Genomic DNA, 19,185 nt, shown 5'->3' with positions numbered 1-19,185 from the left:
ACTGATGTAGGGGCATGCCCTCCTCAAGTCAGGAAGTATATTATAAATCCATATCAATGGGCAGGGATATATAATCCTCCCACAAAATGCAGCAAAAATTGGGAGTAATACTACAACCCACCACACGTTTCTCATCCAAATTTTGAACATAAGAAAATTGAGAAATAGAGTTTAGTAAATTTCTTAGCCACAAACCTAGTAAGAGATAGAATTGGGAGTTGAAATTGAGTCATCTCTCTCCAGGACAGTGAAAGCCAGTCCCCGAAATGGGCCTGGTAGTTCGCACCTGCTGGTATGCACATATATGTATAGTTTCCTCCCAAAATAGATAGACTAACCTATATAACTAATAGAATATTGTGACTTCTAAAGTTAGGTTTTAAACGATGTGTGACTTCTGTTTTGCTCTCTCTTGGATCACTCAGTCTGGGGAAGCCAGCTATGGTGTAGTGAGCCCTTGAGTAGCCCTATGAAGAGGTATGCAGGCTGAGGAACTGAGGCCTTCTGCCAATAGCCAGCACTGACTTGCCAGCCGTGTGAACCATATGAGCCATCAGGGAAGTGGAGCTCCCCGCCCTGGTCCAGTCTCCAGATGACTGCAGCCTCAGCAACATATTGACTTCACTCTCATCAAACATCCCAAGTCAACAAGCCACCCAATTAAGTCACCCCTAAATTCCTGACCCACGGAAACAGTGTGAGATAATAAATGCCCATTATTATTTTTAGCCAGCAAATGGGGAAATTTGTCATACAACAATAAATAACTATACAAGTGTCTATCAGTTAAACCATTATGCCAAACTGCCACCATGTATGAATTAATTATCCTGTGTAAGTGCATAGACATTATAGTTTTAAACCAACAAATGCATATAGTTTAGGGAGAGTGGAGAGGAAAAAGTAAAGGGATACTGAGGGAATAATCATAGGAAGTATGACTGAGTATCATAGTATCATAGAATATCTATGTATCACAGTATTGTATAATATCAAGTATCATAGGAAGTATGATAGAGAAAATGAAGAACAAAGATACACCAGAAGGCCACATGTCATCTGTTCTTGTTCACTAAACCATCTCTTCTAAAGTTACCAGCAACATCTTCGAATAAATAGATGCTGAAGGCATTGATTAGGAAAGTGATTATAAGTTCAACATTAATTAATGGAAAGGTATAATCTGAAATTGTTTCTCACAGGCAATCTTTCCAGGTAGAAAAGAATATTTTCTGTGCTCTTATCAGGATTCAGGAATTTGTTTTGACTCTTAAGAATATATATGCAGACTCTTATATTCTTATATTCTTATATTCTTAAGCTCTTCAAGGCCAAGAAAAGACATCCAGTCGTCCATCTTATCCCTAGGTCCAAACCTTCTGCACCTTTTGCAAGGACCCGTCTTGCCTCCAGATTCCATAGGATTCCTTTCCTGGTAACCTGGAATGCAAGTTACCAACCTCTCTCAAGTTTTCATCTTGAAATAATAATGGGTTCTTGGAGTTTCCATTTGCTTCAACATCCAAATTAAGTTTAGATGCAGTAGACTTAATGGATTTAAATATCATTTATTAGATATACATTTTTTGCATTTTTTGTTTTGTTGTATTGATTTATTTATTTAGTCTTAGGCCAATGTAGAACAATTTAATTCTGAGTTTAGAGCTTAAAATATGTGTATGTACATATATAGAGAGACACATACACTAGCACACACACAGATATAATGTAAAATAAATGATAAATGAATATGCAAATATAAGATATAAAAATAAAATAAAAAATTTAAGATCACCTCTTTGCTGCCTATAACATAGTCTTCCTTCAGTCTGCTGATTCAGATCTATTATTTATGAAACAGTTTAGTTGGTTGTGATCAACTTTCCTGAAATTTAAGTAGAAAAGAGAGCAGGAGAAGAGGAGAAAGAGAAGGGAAGAGAGCAAAGCAAACTGCATTTTAAAGACATATTACTTCCTCAAATTTTTGTTTCAGTTAAGGTACACAAACGAGTATGTGACTGTGAGTGTATGATGTAAAATGTGTTTCCTAATGTAGATTATGGTCAAAAAGATTTTTAAAAAACTAATAAACATGAAAATAAACTGAAATCATTATTGTGTAGGTTACAGAACACCCCAAAACTTAATTGCTTAAAACACAGACATTTCATTATGCCCATGGATTCTTCAGATCAGGAATTCAAACAGAGCAGAGTGTTTGGCTTGTTTCTATGTCTTAATGGGGACTTCAGCTGAGAAGACTTGACCACTGGAAGCTGGAGTCAGCTAGAGACTCTTCTCACATTTCTGGTCCTTGAATTAGGACAGTTCAAAGAAGAGGCCAGCTAATCAGAGTGTACAAACATTGTCTCTCAATGCACCTTGCCCTTCTTACAGCATGGTGGCCTCAGATTCACCAAAATTCTTATGAGATAGTCCAGAGATTGAAGCCTGAGGGTTCCAGCAAATAAGACAGAGATGCATTGCTTTTTAAGACCTGGCCTTGGAAGTTATACAGCCTCATATCCTCCACACTCTATTGGTGCATGGTGTCACAAGTTTGCTCAGATTCAAGGGCATAACAGTAAGACTTGATCGGGGAACATCAATACACATTGGAGAAGTAAATGCAAGTCAGAAGAAAATGTTGCAATCATCTTTGTAAAATAAAATTTGTCACATCTTACAACCATGGGAATATCCATGAGTGGTAGATGAGATTAGTAAATACACTGGGCCACATTTATAAATGAAAAATTAAATAGCAGTGCAAGTAACCAGCTAGAGCTCTCTGCACCATGAGCTTTTTGAGGGGAAAAAAAAGCAAGACACAAGAGAAAAAATACATTGTGCTTTTGCATATATACATTTCAAAAATGAGACAAACTTAACCATATTGTTCATGGATACATATATGTGATAAATCTATAAACAAAAAAAACTAGGAAATAATTTCAATGAAAATTCAGGTAAGAGCACAAGGAGGGGACAGATAGTACCTGGATGCCTGGGAAACTCAGCACATATTTTAAACAAAATAAGTTTTATCATATTTTTAAGAGAAACATGTTGTTTACTACTAATAAAGTAATCCATGCTTATGACAGGAACTTTGAAAAAGCATAAAAGTTTGGACACAAGAATAAAAATCATCTACATTTCTAGCACTATGGAGAATCTATGTCACATTTTAACATATGAAGAAAACTTTTTTTAGAAAACTTTTTATAGTGAACTAATTTCAGATTTTCAGGAAATCTGCAACAATAGTAGAAGTTCCCTTATATTCCTCAACTAGCTTCTCCTAATGTTAATACCTTACATAATCATTGTATAATTATCAACAGGAATGGATATTGATAAAATATTATTTACTAAACTTTACACTTCTCTCTCAAATTTTATAAACTTTTCCATCAATGTCCTTTTTCTGTTCCAGGATCTACTTAGGATCCCACACTGAATTTACTTATGTATTTCTTTAGTCTCTTCTAGTTCATAATAGTTCCGTAGTCTGTCCTTGTCTTTCATGATCTTCACACTTTTGAAGAGTACTGATCAATTATTTTAAACATTGCCCCTCAGTTTGAATTTGTCTGATGTTTGCTTATCACTGGAGTGAGTTTATGCATTTTTGCCAGGAAATATCACAAAAATGATGGAATGTTCTACTCAGTGCAGAGTTCATAATATTGGTATATCTTAGTACTTGTGATGTTTGCCTTGCTCACTTTGTTAATGGGGTCTGTTGGGTTTCTCCATCGTAAACTTGGGATGTTTCTTTTTGTACTTGCTAAGTATCTTGGGGAAGATACTTTGAGACTATGCAGATCCTGTTTTCCTTAAACTTTTTACCCAGTGATTTTAGCATCCATCTTTGTGGATTTTATCTGCAACAAGAAATTGTCCCTTCTTTTTACAAAATATATATACTTGTGGGTATATATTGTATTCTGAGTTAAAATCTGATGCTATTAATTTTTATTTTGTTGCTTAAATGGCCATATAGTTTAATACAGTGTTACAGTTTGTTAATTGTTTGTATCCTTTCTGGGCAGTAGCTATTGAGACTGGTTTACATGTTTTTTTTCAACAAGTTTCCAACTTTTTATTTTAAACAGATTTCCTTACTTTCTAGCATTATAAGACATTCCAGGCCCATCCTGCTCTAGGATTGCAATTGATCACTTCTCCAAGGAACCTCGTTCTTTTTTCTTTTCTTTAATTTTATTTTAATATCATTAATGTACAATTACTTGAACATTATGGTTACTAGACTCCCCCCATTATCAAGTCCCCACTACATACCCCATTACAGTCACTGTCCATCAGAGTAGCAAGATGCGATAGAATCATTACTTGTCTTCCCTGTATATACTGCCTTTCCCGTGTCCCCCTGCACATTATGTGTGTTAATCATAATGCCCCATTTATCCCCTTATCCCTCCCTTCCCACCCACCCTCCCCAGTCCTTTTCCCTTTGGTAATTGTTACTCCATTATCGTGTTCTGTGAGTCTGCTGGTGTTTTGTTCCTTCAGTTTTTTTCTTTGGAAACTCATTCTTTTCATTATAGAACAATTCTTAAAAACAAAGACTGTGCCAGGTGTGCTAACTGCTACTAGGGTGTCACTGCTTGTAGGCCTTCTCAGATGACAGGCCAAGGAAATGCATGTGTATGTCAATACATACACACACATACACATCTATGCTTCTGTTTTTATGCAATTGCAGATATATTATAAATATGAATTTATATTAATTCTTCTGTTTCTAATTCAGCACTACAAGATTCATTTTAGCCAAATACTTCTTTTTCCATCAGTGAGAACACTGGATCTCACTTTCTACAATAAATTTATTTCTTTTTCATTTCTAGTAGATACATAAGAAGTTTCAGAATTGTTAAGCCATATCCCTGAAACACTTTTATTAGATTACTTTTGTCTCTAGCCTTACAACATCCAATGAAGATACTGTTTTCCATAGTACTTAAGTTAATTTTTATCTCCTTCAATGACTTCAGTGTTGTTATGCTATTAATTTAAAAACAATTTGTTGTATTCCATTTTGGATTCCCCCATCCCTATTGCTTTCAATAGTTTGTTTATTTTGCTGTTATATGAAACATTCCTATAGTTGTAAGAGTCAGAGTTAAATAAACATACTCAGAAAACTATCATTCCCCCCTTCAGCAGTGTACTCTATCTCTATTCCTCCCTTCTTGGAAACCTCCTTACTAACCCATCCCCCATAGATAACCAACCTCATTTGATTTTGGTTTATCTTTCCTATATATCTTTTGCACAAATGAGCAGAAAAATGTGTTTTCTTATATCCTTTTCTTTCTCTTCAGGAGGGTATCATAGTATGGACAATCTTTTGCACTTGGCTTCTTCACTTAACTATATGTAAGTATTCACTCATTAGTTCATAGAGATCTTTCTCATTCATTTTTGCAGCTGCCTGTTGCTCAGTTTTGTTGGTATGCCCAACTTATGTATGGATATTAAAGTTCTTTCCAATATTTTACAGTTGCAAACAATGCTGCAATGAATAACCTTGAGTATATAGCACAGTTTTGATTGTTGATAAAAAAAAGAATAACAATTTCTCAGATAATGTACAGCTTAAAAAAAAAAAGGTTTCCAGAAATGCTGTACAGCAAACACCAAGATAGAGTACTTATTAAAAGAGTCCACAAAGGGATGTGTGTTCCAACAGATAGAGTCCTACTGATGATCTTCACAGGCCACCATGTCCATGCAGGGAATGAGGAAGCTGGGGAGGGGCTAATCTGTCCAGCAAAAAACACCTCTTCTCCAAACTCTGTCTTCCATAAAGCAATCATTGTAACATAATAAACTAGCAAAGTCCAGGATCAAGTGTTTGGAACTCAGAACGATAGAGTAAAAGGAACCAAGTACAAGCCTCCCTTTCTGTCTGCCTTCACAGTGCTCCTCTTAGCACAGTTGCTACCATGTCTAAACTGGAAATGTTCACAAAGTGCTCCTCATTTTCCATTACTCGGGGTTCCATAGAGGCCTAAAAAAGTCAGTAATAAGAGATTACTTTTTTAGCTTATTAGATATTAATACACTTAAGAATATTTCATTATTATAAGAGTTTGGGAAATTGCATAAGGAAGTCTCCACTTTTGCCATATGAGCCTTCACAGTAAAAAAATATGTTTTACAGAGGGACCACCCAGCAAACAGTCAAAGAACTGTATAGATAACTAGACTACATGAATTGGGCTCTGGTGCTTTATATTCAGTTCTAGTTCATTGAAAAAATAAAAACAACATTTTGGCCTTGGGTCACTGAATTGATTTTCCAACCTTTAATGATTGTTCAGACCTGCAGTCTGAAAAACTGTTCATTAAGAACACATCCTTTGAAATCAGGCAGATGTGAGCCGAACTTTAAGATGTACCTCTTACTTGCAGTCTGGAGAATTCGTTAACCTCTACATGCCCATGTCTTCCTGTGTAAAATGGGGATACTATCTAAAGCAGGGAATTGCTGCAATGACTAAGTAAGAACACAGGTAGTACACAGCAAGTAGCCAATTAATGGAAAGGGTATTTTTATTATGAAGAATAGTGAAATGGCATAAGAAGTGGAGAAGCTGTTCTAGGGAATTCTGGTAGTCCACAGGCAAACAAGGTCCAGCCTTCCTTCTGTGGATGGAAAATTATGAAGCAGAGGATCCCTTACCATTACTCTCTTTTCTCCTTCTCAGGGCCAATCTAGTGCCCAGTCAGGTGTGAATCCAAGGAAGTCAGTATTAGATTGCTGCTGCCCTCTTTCTCCCAACATGTGGTTCTATATTTTCTGTGGTCATGGACTTCTTTTCAAAGGTCTCTCAGGCAAGTCTAGAAATCCACAGTAACTTCACATGACAGGTAATATTTTTGACTTCTTGGTCACTTTCCGAGACAGCAGCAGTATTTGCCAGACTTGGCAGGGTATAAAAGGAACCTTGGGAACTTGTTAAACACGCAGATGCTGAGACTCACTGGAGTTATTGGTTTAGAATCATCTGGAGCAAGACTTCGGAATACACATTTAAAGCAAACACAGACACACCATAGGTAGTTCAGACTAGCTGTAGCTGGAAGATCAGTAGGAAAGTGGAGCCTTTTGGTGTTACTCCTATGTCATCATAGAAGAGTGTCAAATAAATGTTTGATTTAATAGTGACAGATCCTCCATATCTCCATTAAGTCCATAAAATAGTCTGATTTATAGGAAAACATGTATTGTAGGAGACAAGTGTAGCTGAGTTGAAAGATAACAGAAGGTGGAGAGTTTAAGTCCCCACAAATTAGAACTAGTAAGAAATTCATAGAATAAAGTAAGACATTTGAGAGAAAACTTCGACATGTTATGCACATTTCACCCCCATACAGTAAGTTATTGTTTGTCAATGAAAATGAGTATAACCCATTGTTTTGGATCAAGTGCCCACAAATCAGTTTCCCTAATACCCATTAATTGTGTTTTGGAGCCTTACCCCTTCCTTTTTTATTTTAATTTATACCAAAGAACATATCTATTTTTCACTAGCATACACTCATTACATTAAAAATGTTTACACATTAAAGCTTAAATATTGATAATTTACATTCATTTTTATACCAGATTCAGCACTATCTGAAAACATTTAATTAAAGCTGTATCAAAGATCCCACTGATTTCAGTAGTGGGATCTGTTGGGTGTGGAGAAGATTTGAGACAATGGAACTAAAAATAATATGATGTCCAATGCCATGTTACAACCAGCCACATTCACAGAATATCACCTTATAGCACCCCCCAAAACTCTATTTTGTCTCTTGAGCACATGGCTTGCAGTTTTTAAAAACAATTCCATGCAGACCATTTTATTGGAATAATTCCTTCAAATGAGCTTTTCCTCCCAACATGCAGTCTCTGTTGTTTGGGCAACTACCTCAACAAACCCACTGTCTCACAAACCTTGCAAAGGATGTCATCATAGTGCAATGATTTAACTTGGATAAACCTTTAAAGTTCTGCTTCTGAGATGGAAATTTGAACGTGTCATTCAATGCTACATGTAACTCGTTTTCTTTGTTATGGAGCTCCGGGAAGCATAGAGCCATAATCATCATGATTGAAGCCATGTTTGCTATGTGGAATAATAATTCATCAGCTATTCAGTTATAACAAGGCCTGGGTTCCTTTAATAATGGGAATAGATGTTACAATCCACATTTCTCATGTATTTCCCCTTACGATCAACATGTGAATTTCTATCTTAACTAATATATTACCATGCAGTCCTGCAGCATATGCCCGAAGAACTCAGTAGACAACAAATTCTTCAGTGGGCACCTCCGCTTCCAAGGGCTTTATGGACATCATCTGCGTTTTATTTGCAAATTAATCGTTTTCCATCGGTGTACCCTATGTTTGGGATCCCCCTTCCTCCTCAAATAACCTGAGTTCAAGGTATGTAAACTCAGGAGCAGTTGTACAGTGGAAGAGAAGCAACAGCCCCGCCCCCAACCCTAGGGAGCAAAGAGGAAAAGAACTATCCTAAGGAATTGTTTAAAAACCCAGATGCAGCCTATAGATATAAAACCATAGCTACATAGATTGATGTCCCAGGGGTCCAAAACTTAACCCCAAATGGGCAGAAATTTGTTCGGGAATAAACTAAACGAGTTTGATGAACTCAAATGCCCTCGGCTCAATAGGCAGGACTCTCCGAGGAGCCTGTGTTACTTCCCTCACTTAAGCGCAGATTTGTAATAAAAATCTTAAGGCAAGTGGCACGGTTTTTGGACATACAAGAAGCTAACCACTTGGAGAATTATATTTCAGAGGTCAGAAAAATCCAGAGTTAAAGATCAGTTTGTAATTTAAGGAGAAAATAGAAAGTTTTGTTTCTCTTAGTTGAAATTTGAGGGGCACGGCGGGAAATATTGCTGGTTTTTGGCATAAGGTTTTATGGTTTTCTCATAAATTGAGGTCTGCCTGAAGCCTGAGGCTTTGTGGATCATTTTTGGAGAAAAATCGAGCAATTCGATGCAGAGGGCTTTAATATTTTTGGTATTTTTTAAGGTGTAACAAACACAACTCGGGATCCGAGAGGACATTCTGCGGCTGCCAGCGAGGCGGGCTGGACAGCGCACCAATCACAACGCAGCTCCGCCCTATATAAACGCGCGGGCGCAGGGGCGCAGCCCGAGTTCTGGCGAGTGCCTGTGCTTCCGGTTCGAATTGGTTTCTCTCTACCCGCTTTCGTTATGTCCGAGACTGCGCCTGCCGCGCCCGCTGCTCCAGCCCCTACCGAGAAGACCGCCGTAAAGAAAAAACCTCGCAAGTCTGCAGGTGCCGGGAAGCGCAAAGCGTCTGGGCCTCCGGTGTCTGAGCTCATCACCAAGGCAGTTGCTGCCTCCAAGGAACGCAGCGGCGTATCGCTGGCCGCGCTGAAGAAGGCGCTGGCGGCCGCCGGCTACGACGTGGAGAAGAACAACAGCCGCATCAAATTGGGTCTCAAGAGCCTAGTGAGCAAGGGTACCCTCGTGCAGACCAAGGGCACTGGCGCCTCGGGTTCTTTCAAGCTCAATAAGAAGGCAACTTCTGGGGAGGCCAAGCCTAAGACCAGGAAGGTGGGTGCAGCCAAGTCCAAGAAGCCTTCGGGAGCGGCCAAGAAAGCAAAGAAGACCACGGGGTCGACCACCCCCAAGAAAAGCGCCAAGAAGACTCCAAAAAAGGCGAAGAAGCCTGCGGCGGCTGCAGGAACCAAAAAGGCAAAAAGCCCGAAGAAAGCGAAAACAGCCAAGTCCAAGAAGGCGCCCAAGAGTCCAGCAAAGGCCAAAGCGGTGAAACCCAAGGCGGCTAAGCCAAAAGCTGCTAAACCCAAGGCAGCTAAGCCGAAGAAGGGGTCAGCCAAAAAGAAATAGGAAGTCCTTTGGCCAACTGTTTCAGAAGCTCAACACAACCCAAAGGCTCTTTTCAGAGCCACCCCCGTATCTCAGAAAAAGAGCTGTTGCACTTTAAGGGGGCGTGGCTGGAGAATGCTACAAATAATGGGTGGACCCCTCGGGAAGGAAAAATGGGTAAAATGGGGGTTTAGAGATCTCTATCCGAGAAACTGGCTGGGGCCAAGCTCGCATACTTAAGGAATGCGGTGGTTAGGAAACTGGCCTACACCTCTACCGTACATGACTCAAGAAGGGAGCACATTTGAGAGCAAGCACCTCGTTTGGAGCAAGAGACAGTGCATTTACCCCCAAACCCACTTCAATTTTGGTAAGGTTTATAGTTCAAAAGAATTGGCAGGTTATGGAGAAATCCCCAGGAATATTTGTAAGCAATAAAGTTGCCAAGACAAATTAGTGAACTTGAGTTACGGACGGTTAGGCACCCCAACATACTGATGAGCTGTTTTTTCGATTGGTTAAATGGGATACGCTTCTCATAAACTGCTACTTGCCCGCCGCCCCAGCATTTGAAGACAAACAGTAGGGCCTGCTACCTGGTACCAGGTGTCCACTGTTGTCTCCACCCACTAACCTAAAACTAACGTTCCCGTTTTATCTGCTCTCCGAAACATCCAGTCAGGTTGCTTGAAAAGAATTAATTTATAGTAGCTTTGGGTAGCCTAGTCTCAGCTTTCCGATTGGATTGAAGCAAAGTAACTAAATAGCCAATGAAAGGGTAGACGTACAAGGGCTATTTTTCGCATTTGTGACGACACACTGAAATTAACCCAATCGTAAGTGACATTTTACTGACCTCATTTGAATACCGCATCTATAAATAAATGTGTCTTTACCCACGGTGATTATTTTTTAAGGTATTAATGGTAGCGTAACTTGACGCTGAAATGCCAGAACCCACGAAATCTGCTCCGGCCCCAAAGAAGGGCTCTAAGAAGGCGGTAACCAAAGCGCAGAAGAAGGACGGCAAAAAACGCAAGCGCAGCCGCAAGGAGAGCTACTCGGTGTACGTGTACAAGGTGCTCAAGCAGGTCCATCCCGACACCGGCATCTCGTCCAAGGCCATGGGCATCATGAACTCCTTCGTCAACGACATTTTCGAGCGCATCGCGGGCGAGGCGTCGCGCCTGGCGCATTACAACAAGCGCTCGACCATCACCTCCAGGGAGATCCAGACGGCCGTGCGCCTGCTGCTGCCCGGGGAGCTGGCCAAGCACGCCGTGTCCGAGGGCACCAAGGCCGTCACCAAGTACACCAGTTCCAAGTAAACTTGCCAAGTAAGCTTCCTTATACCTAACCCCAAAGGCTCTTTTAAGAGCCACGCATGCTTTCATTAAACGAGTTGTAATTCTTTCATTGCAAACGATGTCGAGTACCATTCTTGTAACATATTACAGTCTCGTAGGTAAAAATGCTAAGTACTGAGGCAGCAGTATCTGCCATTGCGTCCTATGGACAAACACAGTCTAGAACCATTAGTCATTTAGGTCCACATAACTGCATATTAATTTTAAGGTGAAAATGCCGTTTCAAGTGTACCACTCCTTTCCATGTATAATTCTCCAAATTGATTCCAATATCGATCTGGGTCTTGGAGATAACCATTCACCCGGAGCACAGAAGTGCATGCTATGACAACTCAGAACTTTGCTTTTAACTTTTACCACATAGACATGCAATACTGAAAACCAGCTAGACTGAGTTTTCACGGAAATATTACAAAGGCTTTTCTGGTTTTTGCTTGCTTTGCAATTGGAACAATTTATGTTTGAGGCTCAGAGCAGCGAGGGGGTAAGGGAGAGGGAGAGTCGGCTGTATCCAAAAGGCACCGAGAAAGAGGAAAGGGAACCCTTTTTGAGACACCTTCAAATCCTATCTTTTATTATACCGTCGTTCTAGTAATTTGTAGGCTTCTGGCAGCATTTACTTCAGCTTTAAAGTCCTCCGGGCCATAAGGGAGAAAGAAGCCCAATATTCGTTCAGTCCATTCAGGTGTCTGGTTGTGGATAGGCAAAAGTCACCCCAGGACAGAGGCTCCCTTCTCAGTACCGTTTCCCCTTTCCCTGAGATCCCCGAGTGTCGAGGACGGGGAGGAGTTAGAAAGAGAAGGAACTCTGCTTCCGGCAGGATGTGATTTCTGCGGCGCAAAGTGAGATGGCATGAGGGATTTTCACTACCAGGGAAACATTGCTGTAGGGAAAATAATCTCGGAATGGAAGCTGGGATGCTGGGAGGGAGGGCCAGGAGGAAAGGGGTCCATGGTTCAGAGTTCACCAAGAAAATTGCATGGTAAATGAGGCTGGGCTGGGAATAAACTGCTGGATGAGACTGAGAATTTAGGTGGAGGGTGTTGTTGGCTGAGGGAGGAATGGATTTGAAAGTCTATTGTCCTCACAACCGCCACCTCCCTCGCCCCGCAAACAAATACACATTCATGAGTCATGGGGATAGATTTTCCATGATGTGTCCAACTGAGTACTTGGATGAACATTTAAAACACAGGATCATGTCTTCTAAATTCTTTAAAAGCAAGGAAAAGCCTCTAAGAAAGCAAGAAACCCCCAGGCTCGGGGGCTTGGCCCATGTGAAACCTCAAGCACCACAACTGCCTCTCACCCAAACCTGAATTTCGTTTTCAGGAGCATTGTGTGAAGAAGCCTCCTCATGGTTGGTTGGGAGCCTGATCAATATTGCCTGATGAAGCTGAGATTCCAGACCAATAGTTACCTTCTCAGGGTGGAAGGATAAACTAGAAGTAAACACATGTCCACACACATCCACACTCACCATAGATGACTGCAAGAGTCTGCCCTAAACCTTGGTGCTGAACAGGGTAGATGCCACCACCGAGAATTTGAACTACAAGCCAGACTTTACACTGACTTTGTTCTGGCTTTAATACCACAGGGATTCAAAACACCCAGGTTGAGAATTTAACTTATGGAATATCCCAAGCTGGTTTTGCACCCCTGAGCACCTGGTAAAAGCAACCAAATCCTTTCTGGAGACATAAACTTCATTTTAAACCTCAACAAATACCCACAGAAAAAATATCAAAGAATATCAATGAACAGCTTCACAAACAAAATTAATTAAACACACCATGAAACAAAACATCATGACCAAGAACAAAAGCAACAATGGAAACAAAGAGTAAAAAGAGGAAATCAACAAATATAGACTTCAAGTGACTCAAGTTAGTATCTTAGAAAGTATATGTATTTGAAATATGTTGATGGACTAAAAGAATACAAAGAATGTCCACGCAGATTTGAAAAAAGAACCGACTAGAAATTCTAGAAATATATATATTCATGTGTATACAATTAATTATAACAGAATTAAAGTTGAAAGCTTATTGGATAGGTTTAATAGGCAATGGGACCCAAGTGAAAAATTTTCATGAGCTGTATAACTAGATCCTAAGGAATTATCCAAAATAACAGAGAGAAAGGTAAACATGAGTTTAAGAGATACGGAATTAGTAAAATTGACATGCATCCAATCATAATGCCCAGAACAACCAGAAAGAATGACACAGATGTGAGATTTAAAAGATCATGGCTGAGAATTTATTAGAATTAATGGATTATTCAAATAATTAAAAATAAATGGAGTGAAAGATGATACAACAAAAAGGTGGTCACTGTGTGACACTGAACTAAGCCTTATAAATTCTTATAACAAATGTAATGCTGATTTTCATAAGGTTGTGACTTCTAATCTTTTTGACAGATGACATCAGACTGAAGCAGTTTGAAATTCTGTAAGGGGGAGTATAATTGAGTAACTGGTTACGTGTACTTTTTATCTAGCTAATTACCGAATTCTATTTATTTATTTATTTATTTTGTATTAAGATATCATTGATATACACTCTTATGAAGGTTTCACAAGAAAAAAAGTGTGGTTACTACAATCACCCATATATCGAGTCCTCCCCACACCCCATTGCAGTCATTGTCCATCAGTGTAGTAAGATGCCAGAGTCACTACTTGTCTTCTCTGGGCTACACTGTCTTTCCCATGATCCCCCCAACACCATGCATACCAATCGTAATATCCCTCAATTCCCTTCTCCCTTCCTCCCCACTGTCCCTTCCCCACCCCTCCTCTTTGGTAACCACTAGTCCCTTCTTGGAGTCTGTGAATCTGCTGCTGCTATTTTGTTCCTTCAGTTTTGCTTTGTTGTTATACTCCACAAATGAGGGAAATCATTGGTATTTGTGTTTCTCTGCCTGACTTACTTCACTGAGCATAATACCCTCTAGCTCCAACCATGCTGTTGCGAATGCTAAGATTTGTTTTTCTTATGGCTAAATAACAGAATTTGTATATGTATCATAATAATTCCATTGTGTATATGTATCACATCTTCTTTATCCATTCATCTACTGATGGACACTTAGGGGGATTCCATATCTTGGCATAGGGGTGCATATGTCTTTTGAATCTGAGATCTTGCTTTCTTTGGGTAAATTCCAAGAAATGGAATTTCCAGGTCAAATGGTATCTCTATTTTGAGTTTTTTGAAGAACCTCCATATTGCTTTCCACTATGGTTGAACTAGTTTACATTCCCACCAGCAGTGTAAGAGTGTTCCCCTTTCTCCACATCCTCGTCAGCATTTGTTGGTCCCAGTCTTTTTTTTTTATTTTTTATTAAGGTATTATTGATAAACACTCTTCCAAATTCTATTAATCCTAATATTTAATGGAATGTCTTGATTTTCATTGCGTATAATGCTATCATTAGCAAACAAAAATGTGTGATATCCCTTCCAATAACTATTTCTGTTAATTGCTTTTATCATGTTAGCTAAAACCACAAACTCTGCCATATTAGACATGCTGGCATCACCATCTTTTTCTTCCTTTTCATTGGAATGGCTTTAGTAATTCATGACTTATAATAATGCTTGCTTGCCTTGTATGTATGTAATCTTTATTGTGGTGATGTACTTTCCTTATAATACTTTTCTTAAGTTTTATTAGGAATCACACATTTTGGCATCTGATGAAATCATGTACTTTTTCTCCTTTAACCTGTTGCAGTGACATGTAAGTAGATTTCCTAATGTTGATCCATACTTGCATTCCTGGACCAAATCTTATTTGGCCATGTTCTATTCTTATCTTAAATAATGGCTAAATAAACTTTAATATAATAATGGATTTTTCCCCCATCTCTATTCATACATAAAATCATTCTATGCTATTTTTGGGTTTACCTTTATCAGGTCTTGTCATTAAGGTTAGAATAGCTTTAAAAACTTAATTGTGGGGTCTTCCTTTACTAGTGACTTATTACTATACAACAACTTACCCAAAACTGAGCAGTAGTTTTGCGATAATGAACATTTATTATCTCATTTAGTGTCTGTGTATCATAAATCCAAAAGTGAATTAGCTGGGTTGTTATGGCTCAGGGTCTCTCATGAGGCTTGGTTATGATGTAAGAATAACCTACAGTCATCTGAATGCTTGTCTGTAGTTGGAGGAAGAGAATCTTCCAAGACGGCTCACTTGAGTTCCAGACAAGTTCCTGTTGGCTGTGGCAAGACGATCTCCTTGTCACTTAACCTTCTCTGGAGGGCTAAATGCCTCTTAAAAGCATGATCGCTATTATGCCCCAGAAAGAGAAATCATAGAGTGGGATGAATAAGCAAGCCACAATGCCTATTGTGACCTAGTTTTGAATATCACATGCTGTCAGTTCTGTCACCTTCTATTCATCAGAAGCTAGTCACTTAAATCTGGCATATATTCAGAAGGGGAATTAGTCTCCACCTTTTTAGGTAAGGATATTAAAAACTTGTGGACATTTTTTAAAACCACCACATCATCTTTATGCTTTAAAAACTTGAATGCAGAAAGTATTTGAGCTTTAAAGATTAAATAAAAATCAGCTGTAAAATTACCTGGGCCTAAAGTGCCTAAAACCTAACTGGTAGATCTTTAAGAATTTCAGCAACTTAGAGTACAGTTGCCCACTGTCCACAGAGACAAAAGCCAACAAAACTCCCACATGATGTCCTAATGGGCTTTTTCCTGAAATTGTGAAGGACAAAATAGTGGTCTCCGCAGTTAAATAAAGCAAGCACAGCAGATTCTTTAAAAAAATATATTGAATGAATTGAATTAATTCATCTAAGAAATCCTAAACTGTAATCTGTAAGGCAAATCTCTATTGCATGATTATTTTTGGAATGTCCAACATATTAATATGTTTGGCCTTTTTGAAGAAAACAAACTAAAAGAGAAAATAAATACCATGAATTAAAATCCCAGAAAATACTGGTGTATGAAAATAACAATATGAAAAAAACCCAAAGTAATGAAATTTAAATTTGAACAAGAAGTTAAAGCTAATTTAATAATTCCTTTAAAATACAGAATTTAAGATTGATGATTGAAAAATACTAAAAAAAAAACCAAAAAGAAACCCTACTGTTTTAAATTATAAAATAACAGATTAAGAATTAGCAGAGGGAGATAAAAGAACTTAAACAGCATTTAGTCATGAAGTTTTTATTGTTGTTGTTGAATAATTTCAGTTTATTTCACTGAATAAGGTATTTTACATTTGTTAAAAACTGTTTGTTCCAAGCTATTAAGTGGCTTACAGAATTACATATAATAAACTTAAAAATGAAATCAATGGAGACAAAAAAGAGCATGTTAAATTTAAAAGTAAGTAAAACACATAATTGTGAGGATCTCTAATGTGGCCTAGCAACAGAGTAGGACTCAGCACTTAAGATCCGTTCTTTCCCCAACACTGCCTTCTAATGCTGCTTTTGTATGGGAATTACTAGAGGTCACTAATCTCTTTTTCCCAGCAATGTGCACCATAATATTTGCCATAACTGTAGTTTTAAAGTATCAAATAATTCAACCTATTCTAGCATTCATTCACAAGTCAGAAACAAGCATGACGATCATACAAGAGGTAAGAAGTTGACCCACTCCACAGCCTAAACCTGAGAAAAACTAGTTAGTTCTCAATTGTGCAGAGAGCTATCCCACCACACAGAATGACTGACAACTGTAATGTTCTCACAGCATAGTAGCTTAACAGTTGTTTCGCTAATAATGTCTCCTCCGGAAGAATGTGTAAAGGGTAAACTGACTGTTGTATCTTCTTGTTTTGGTATTTAGTCCTTTCATAGCAGGTCCTTGTTTTAGCATAAGGCAAAACAAACTATTAGAATACAGGTTTTTTCTATAAAAGAGAACAGATCCAGATGCTTCCTTAATTCTACCTATGAATTTTTCATTTGACAGTGTTATTAGGCTGCTTATGATCCCAAGCAATAAATGTAAAATATGAGACTTTGTATTTACTGAAATCCCAAGCAGTATGCTTGGTGAACAGAGGTCCCACATAATAACCTAAACGAAGAAACCCACCCAGAGCCAAGAATGTCCTATTAAGCACTAGTAGAAATGACCAGCACTCCTTGGATGACACAGTTAGCTTAGCCAGGATGCATACTTCTGCCATTGGAGATGAGACAAGCTGGGCCATTATATCTCCTGGCCAAGTTGGAATTATATTGAGTTAATCCTGTTTCACTTGGAATACAACAATGAATCTGGATAAAATCAGTCCTCCTGTTTCAGCTGCTAAGGGAGGAAAACAGTTCTACTGTTACTTCTACCTCTAAACCCAAATTTACTAGGTAGTCCTTATTATCTTTTAAGTCCTTTTAATAGTTTAATCATTTACTTCTTTGGTCATATGCTAACATACATTTGCTCCAAGAACTTTCATCATTGCTTTGGTTTCAATTATGTCTTTTATACAGGCAACAAGCAGATCTCTTGTATCCCAACCTCACCAGCATCTTGGACCTGAATTTGCAGCTGACAAAAGGACATTTCCTGTCTATCATCCTCCCCCTATACAATAATTACAGGACTCTCTATCTACGGTTGATATTATTTTAAAAGCTTTATACTTTCTAAATGTCTTTTGCTCATTTTTCTTTAAAACAACCAAGCATTGAAAACTCTACAAAAAATGTTATCTTAAAATGGTTGAGGTTCTTTACTTCCATTCCCCTTCAAAGGGTTCAAGGATACATGAGTCTTTGTAGATATACCTATCTTCATTTCAAGGGAAAGAGCCTGTAATTGATTCCCTTTCAATTGAACTTCCAAATAGAAATCCTCTACATAGATAGGGCCAGCCAATGTTAATGTACGCGATGGTGTTAGTTTTCAAACATCTTGACTAAATAAATAAAGGGGAGATGTAAAATACTATGGTTTGCCTGCTGAATCTTAATTTCTAAATTTCTTCTTCTTTCAAAACTTCTTTCCTACTGTATTTGCTGCTTTTTCAGCCATGATCTCTGAATACATCCTTCTGTTTTATCTTCTGAACTCAGAAGCAGCCAGCAGTTCTTCTACAATAAGAGTTCTCCTTTGTTTCTTGGGAATTTGTGAATGGTGGAAATCAGCGGGATTATCAACAAGGGTTCCAATCTGAAAGTACTTGGGGAAGCCATCCCTATCATTTTACTTCTAAAACCTTATTGGGTCCTGCTTGCTCTCTTCTTCAGTGATTTGAGATAGTTTTTTAGTTCATCTGAAAACCCGTTTATTGCTTACAAAATGCAGTCCAGCGCCTTCTCTCTCCCCTGATACAGAAGGAAAGCAACACAAGCAAGCAAGCAAGCAAGCAAGCAAGCAAGCCCATCCCTTTAAACTCTCAGGTTCACACACGCCCTCCGTTGCCCAGATAATTACCCATTGACAAGGACAAGAACTTGTCTCCAACCCCACCCCGAAGATACACAAATGCGATAAAATCAGGGTAATCTGGAAATGTTACAATTTTACACAGGCTACCCCTCCAGAAATCTCACTTTACAATCTACTCGTTCCGCTTCTTCCACAATGGTCCCTGGGCTAGAAAACTGGAGCATTGTGACTAGAATAATGACATAACAATAGTAACAATAGAATAATGATAATCCTAAAGCCAGAGAATTCAGCTAGGCTCAAAGTTTTATGCAGATTAAGTCCATACCTCCTCCATTCCTTAGGCCAGGCAGTAGTTGAGGGTTCAGAGCAATCATCATGCAGCAGTTACAGCCAGAGGCTGCATTCAGGCCACAAGGATTGAAGGAGAAAATAAACTTAAGGATGTTAAGATACATGTTTTCATGACACCAGCATAGGTAAATCTTGTCTATCAGGT

General features: G+C 38.6%; 2 protein-coding genes and 1 long non-coding RNA gene across 6 annotated transcripts in view; all 3 read left to right on the top strand.

Moving 5' to 3' along the window:
* The window catches only part of LOC140846873 (uncharacterized), a 34,247-nt gene extending 31,078 nt beyond the window's left edge, over nucleotides 1–3,169 (top strand). Inside the window, exon 3 of the long non-coding RNA XR_012126369.1 lies at nucleotides 426–3,169. This is a non-coding gene — a long non-coding RNA (uncharacterized lncRNA). The remainder of the gene's footprint in view (nucleotides 1–425) is intronic.
* A 6,032-nt stretch (nucleotides 3,170–9,201) lies between these two features.
* H1-4 (H1.4 linker histone, cluster member) lies at nucleotides 9,202–9,998 on the top strand. The gene has a single exon (XM_017665417.3). It carries the CDS (start codon nucleotides 9,277–9,279, stop codon nucleotides 9,934–9,936), a length of 660 nt encoding a protein of 219 aa, XP_017520906.1. The 5' UTR covers nucleotides 9,202–9,276; the 3' UTR covers nucleotides 9,937–9,998.
* Nucleotides 9,999–10,150: 152 nt separating this feature from the next.
* On the top strand, nucleotides 10,151–18,238 carry LOC108400187 (histone H2B type 1-M). Of its 4 annotated transcripts, none has more exons than XR_005056058.2 (3): nucleotides 10,663–11,252; nucleotides 14,970–15,035; nucleotides 17,786–18,238. XR_005056058.2 is itself a non-coding variant. In XM_073225016.1 (2 exons), exon 2 carries the CDS (start codon nucleotides 10,863–10,865, stop codon nucleotides 11,241–11,243), a length of 381 nt encoding a protein of 126 aa, XP_073081117.1. In that variant the 5' UTR covers nucleotides 10,151–10,285; nucleotides 10,833–10,862; the 3' UTR covers nucleotides 11,244–11,338. The 4 variants fall into 4 exon arrangements, 2 of the variants coding, with proteins under 2 accessions (XP_073081117.1, XP_036854389.1); XR_005056057.2 differs by having other exon boundaries at nucleotides 14,961–15,035; XM_073225016.1 differs by lacking the exons at nucleotides 14,970–15,035; nucleotides 17,786–18,238 and adding an exon at nucleotides 10,151–10,285 and having other exon boundaries at nucleotides 10,833–11,338.
* Nucleotides 18,239–19,185: the final 947 nt, after the last annotated feature.

Source organism: Manis javanica, chromosome 16, assembly GCF_040802235.1.
Source record: "Manis javanica isolate MJ-LG chromosome 16, MJ_LKY, whole genome shotgun sequence".
Taxonomy (NCBI): Eukaryota; Metazoa; Chordata; class Mammalia; order Pholidota; family Manidae; genus Manis; species Manis javanica.
Note: the sequence above shows the minus strand (reverse complement) of the source record. Positions and strands in the feature narration are given on the sequence as shown.

What these genes read in the sequence shown, in the direction of transcription:
- H1-4 (XM_017665417.3), top strand. Translation starts at nt 9,277, where the DNA reads ATGTCCGAGACTGCGCCTGCCGCGCCCGCTGCTCCAGCCCCTACCGAG.
- LOC108400187 (XM_036998494.2), top strand. Translation starts at nt 10,863, where the DNA reads ATGCCAGAACCCACGAAATCTGCTCCGGCCCCAAAGAAGGGCTCTAAG.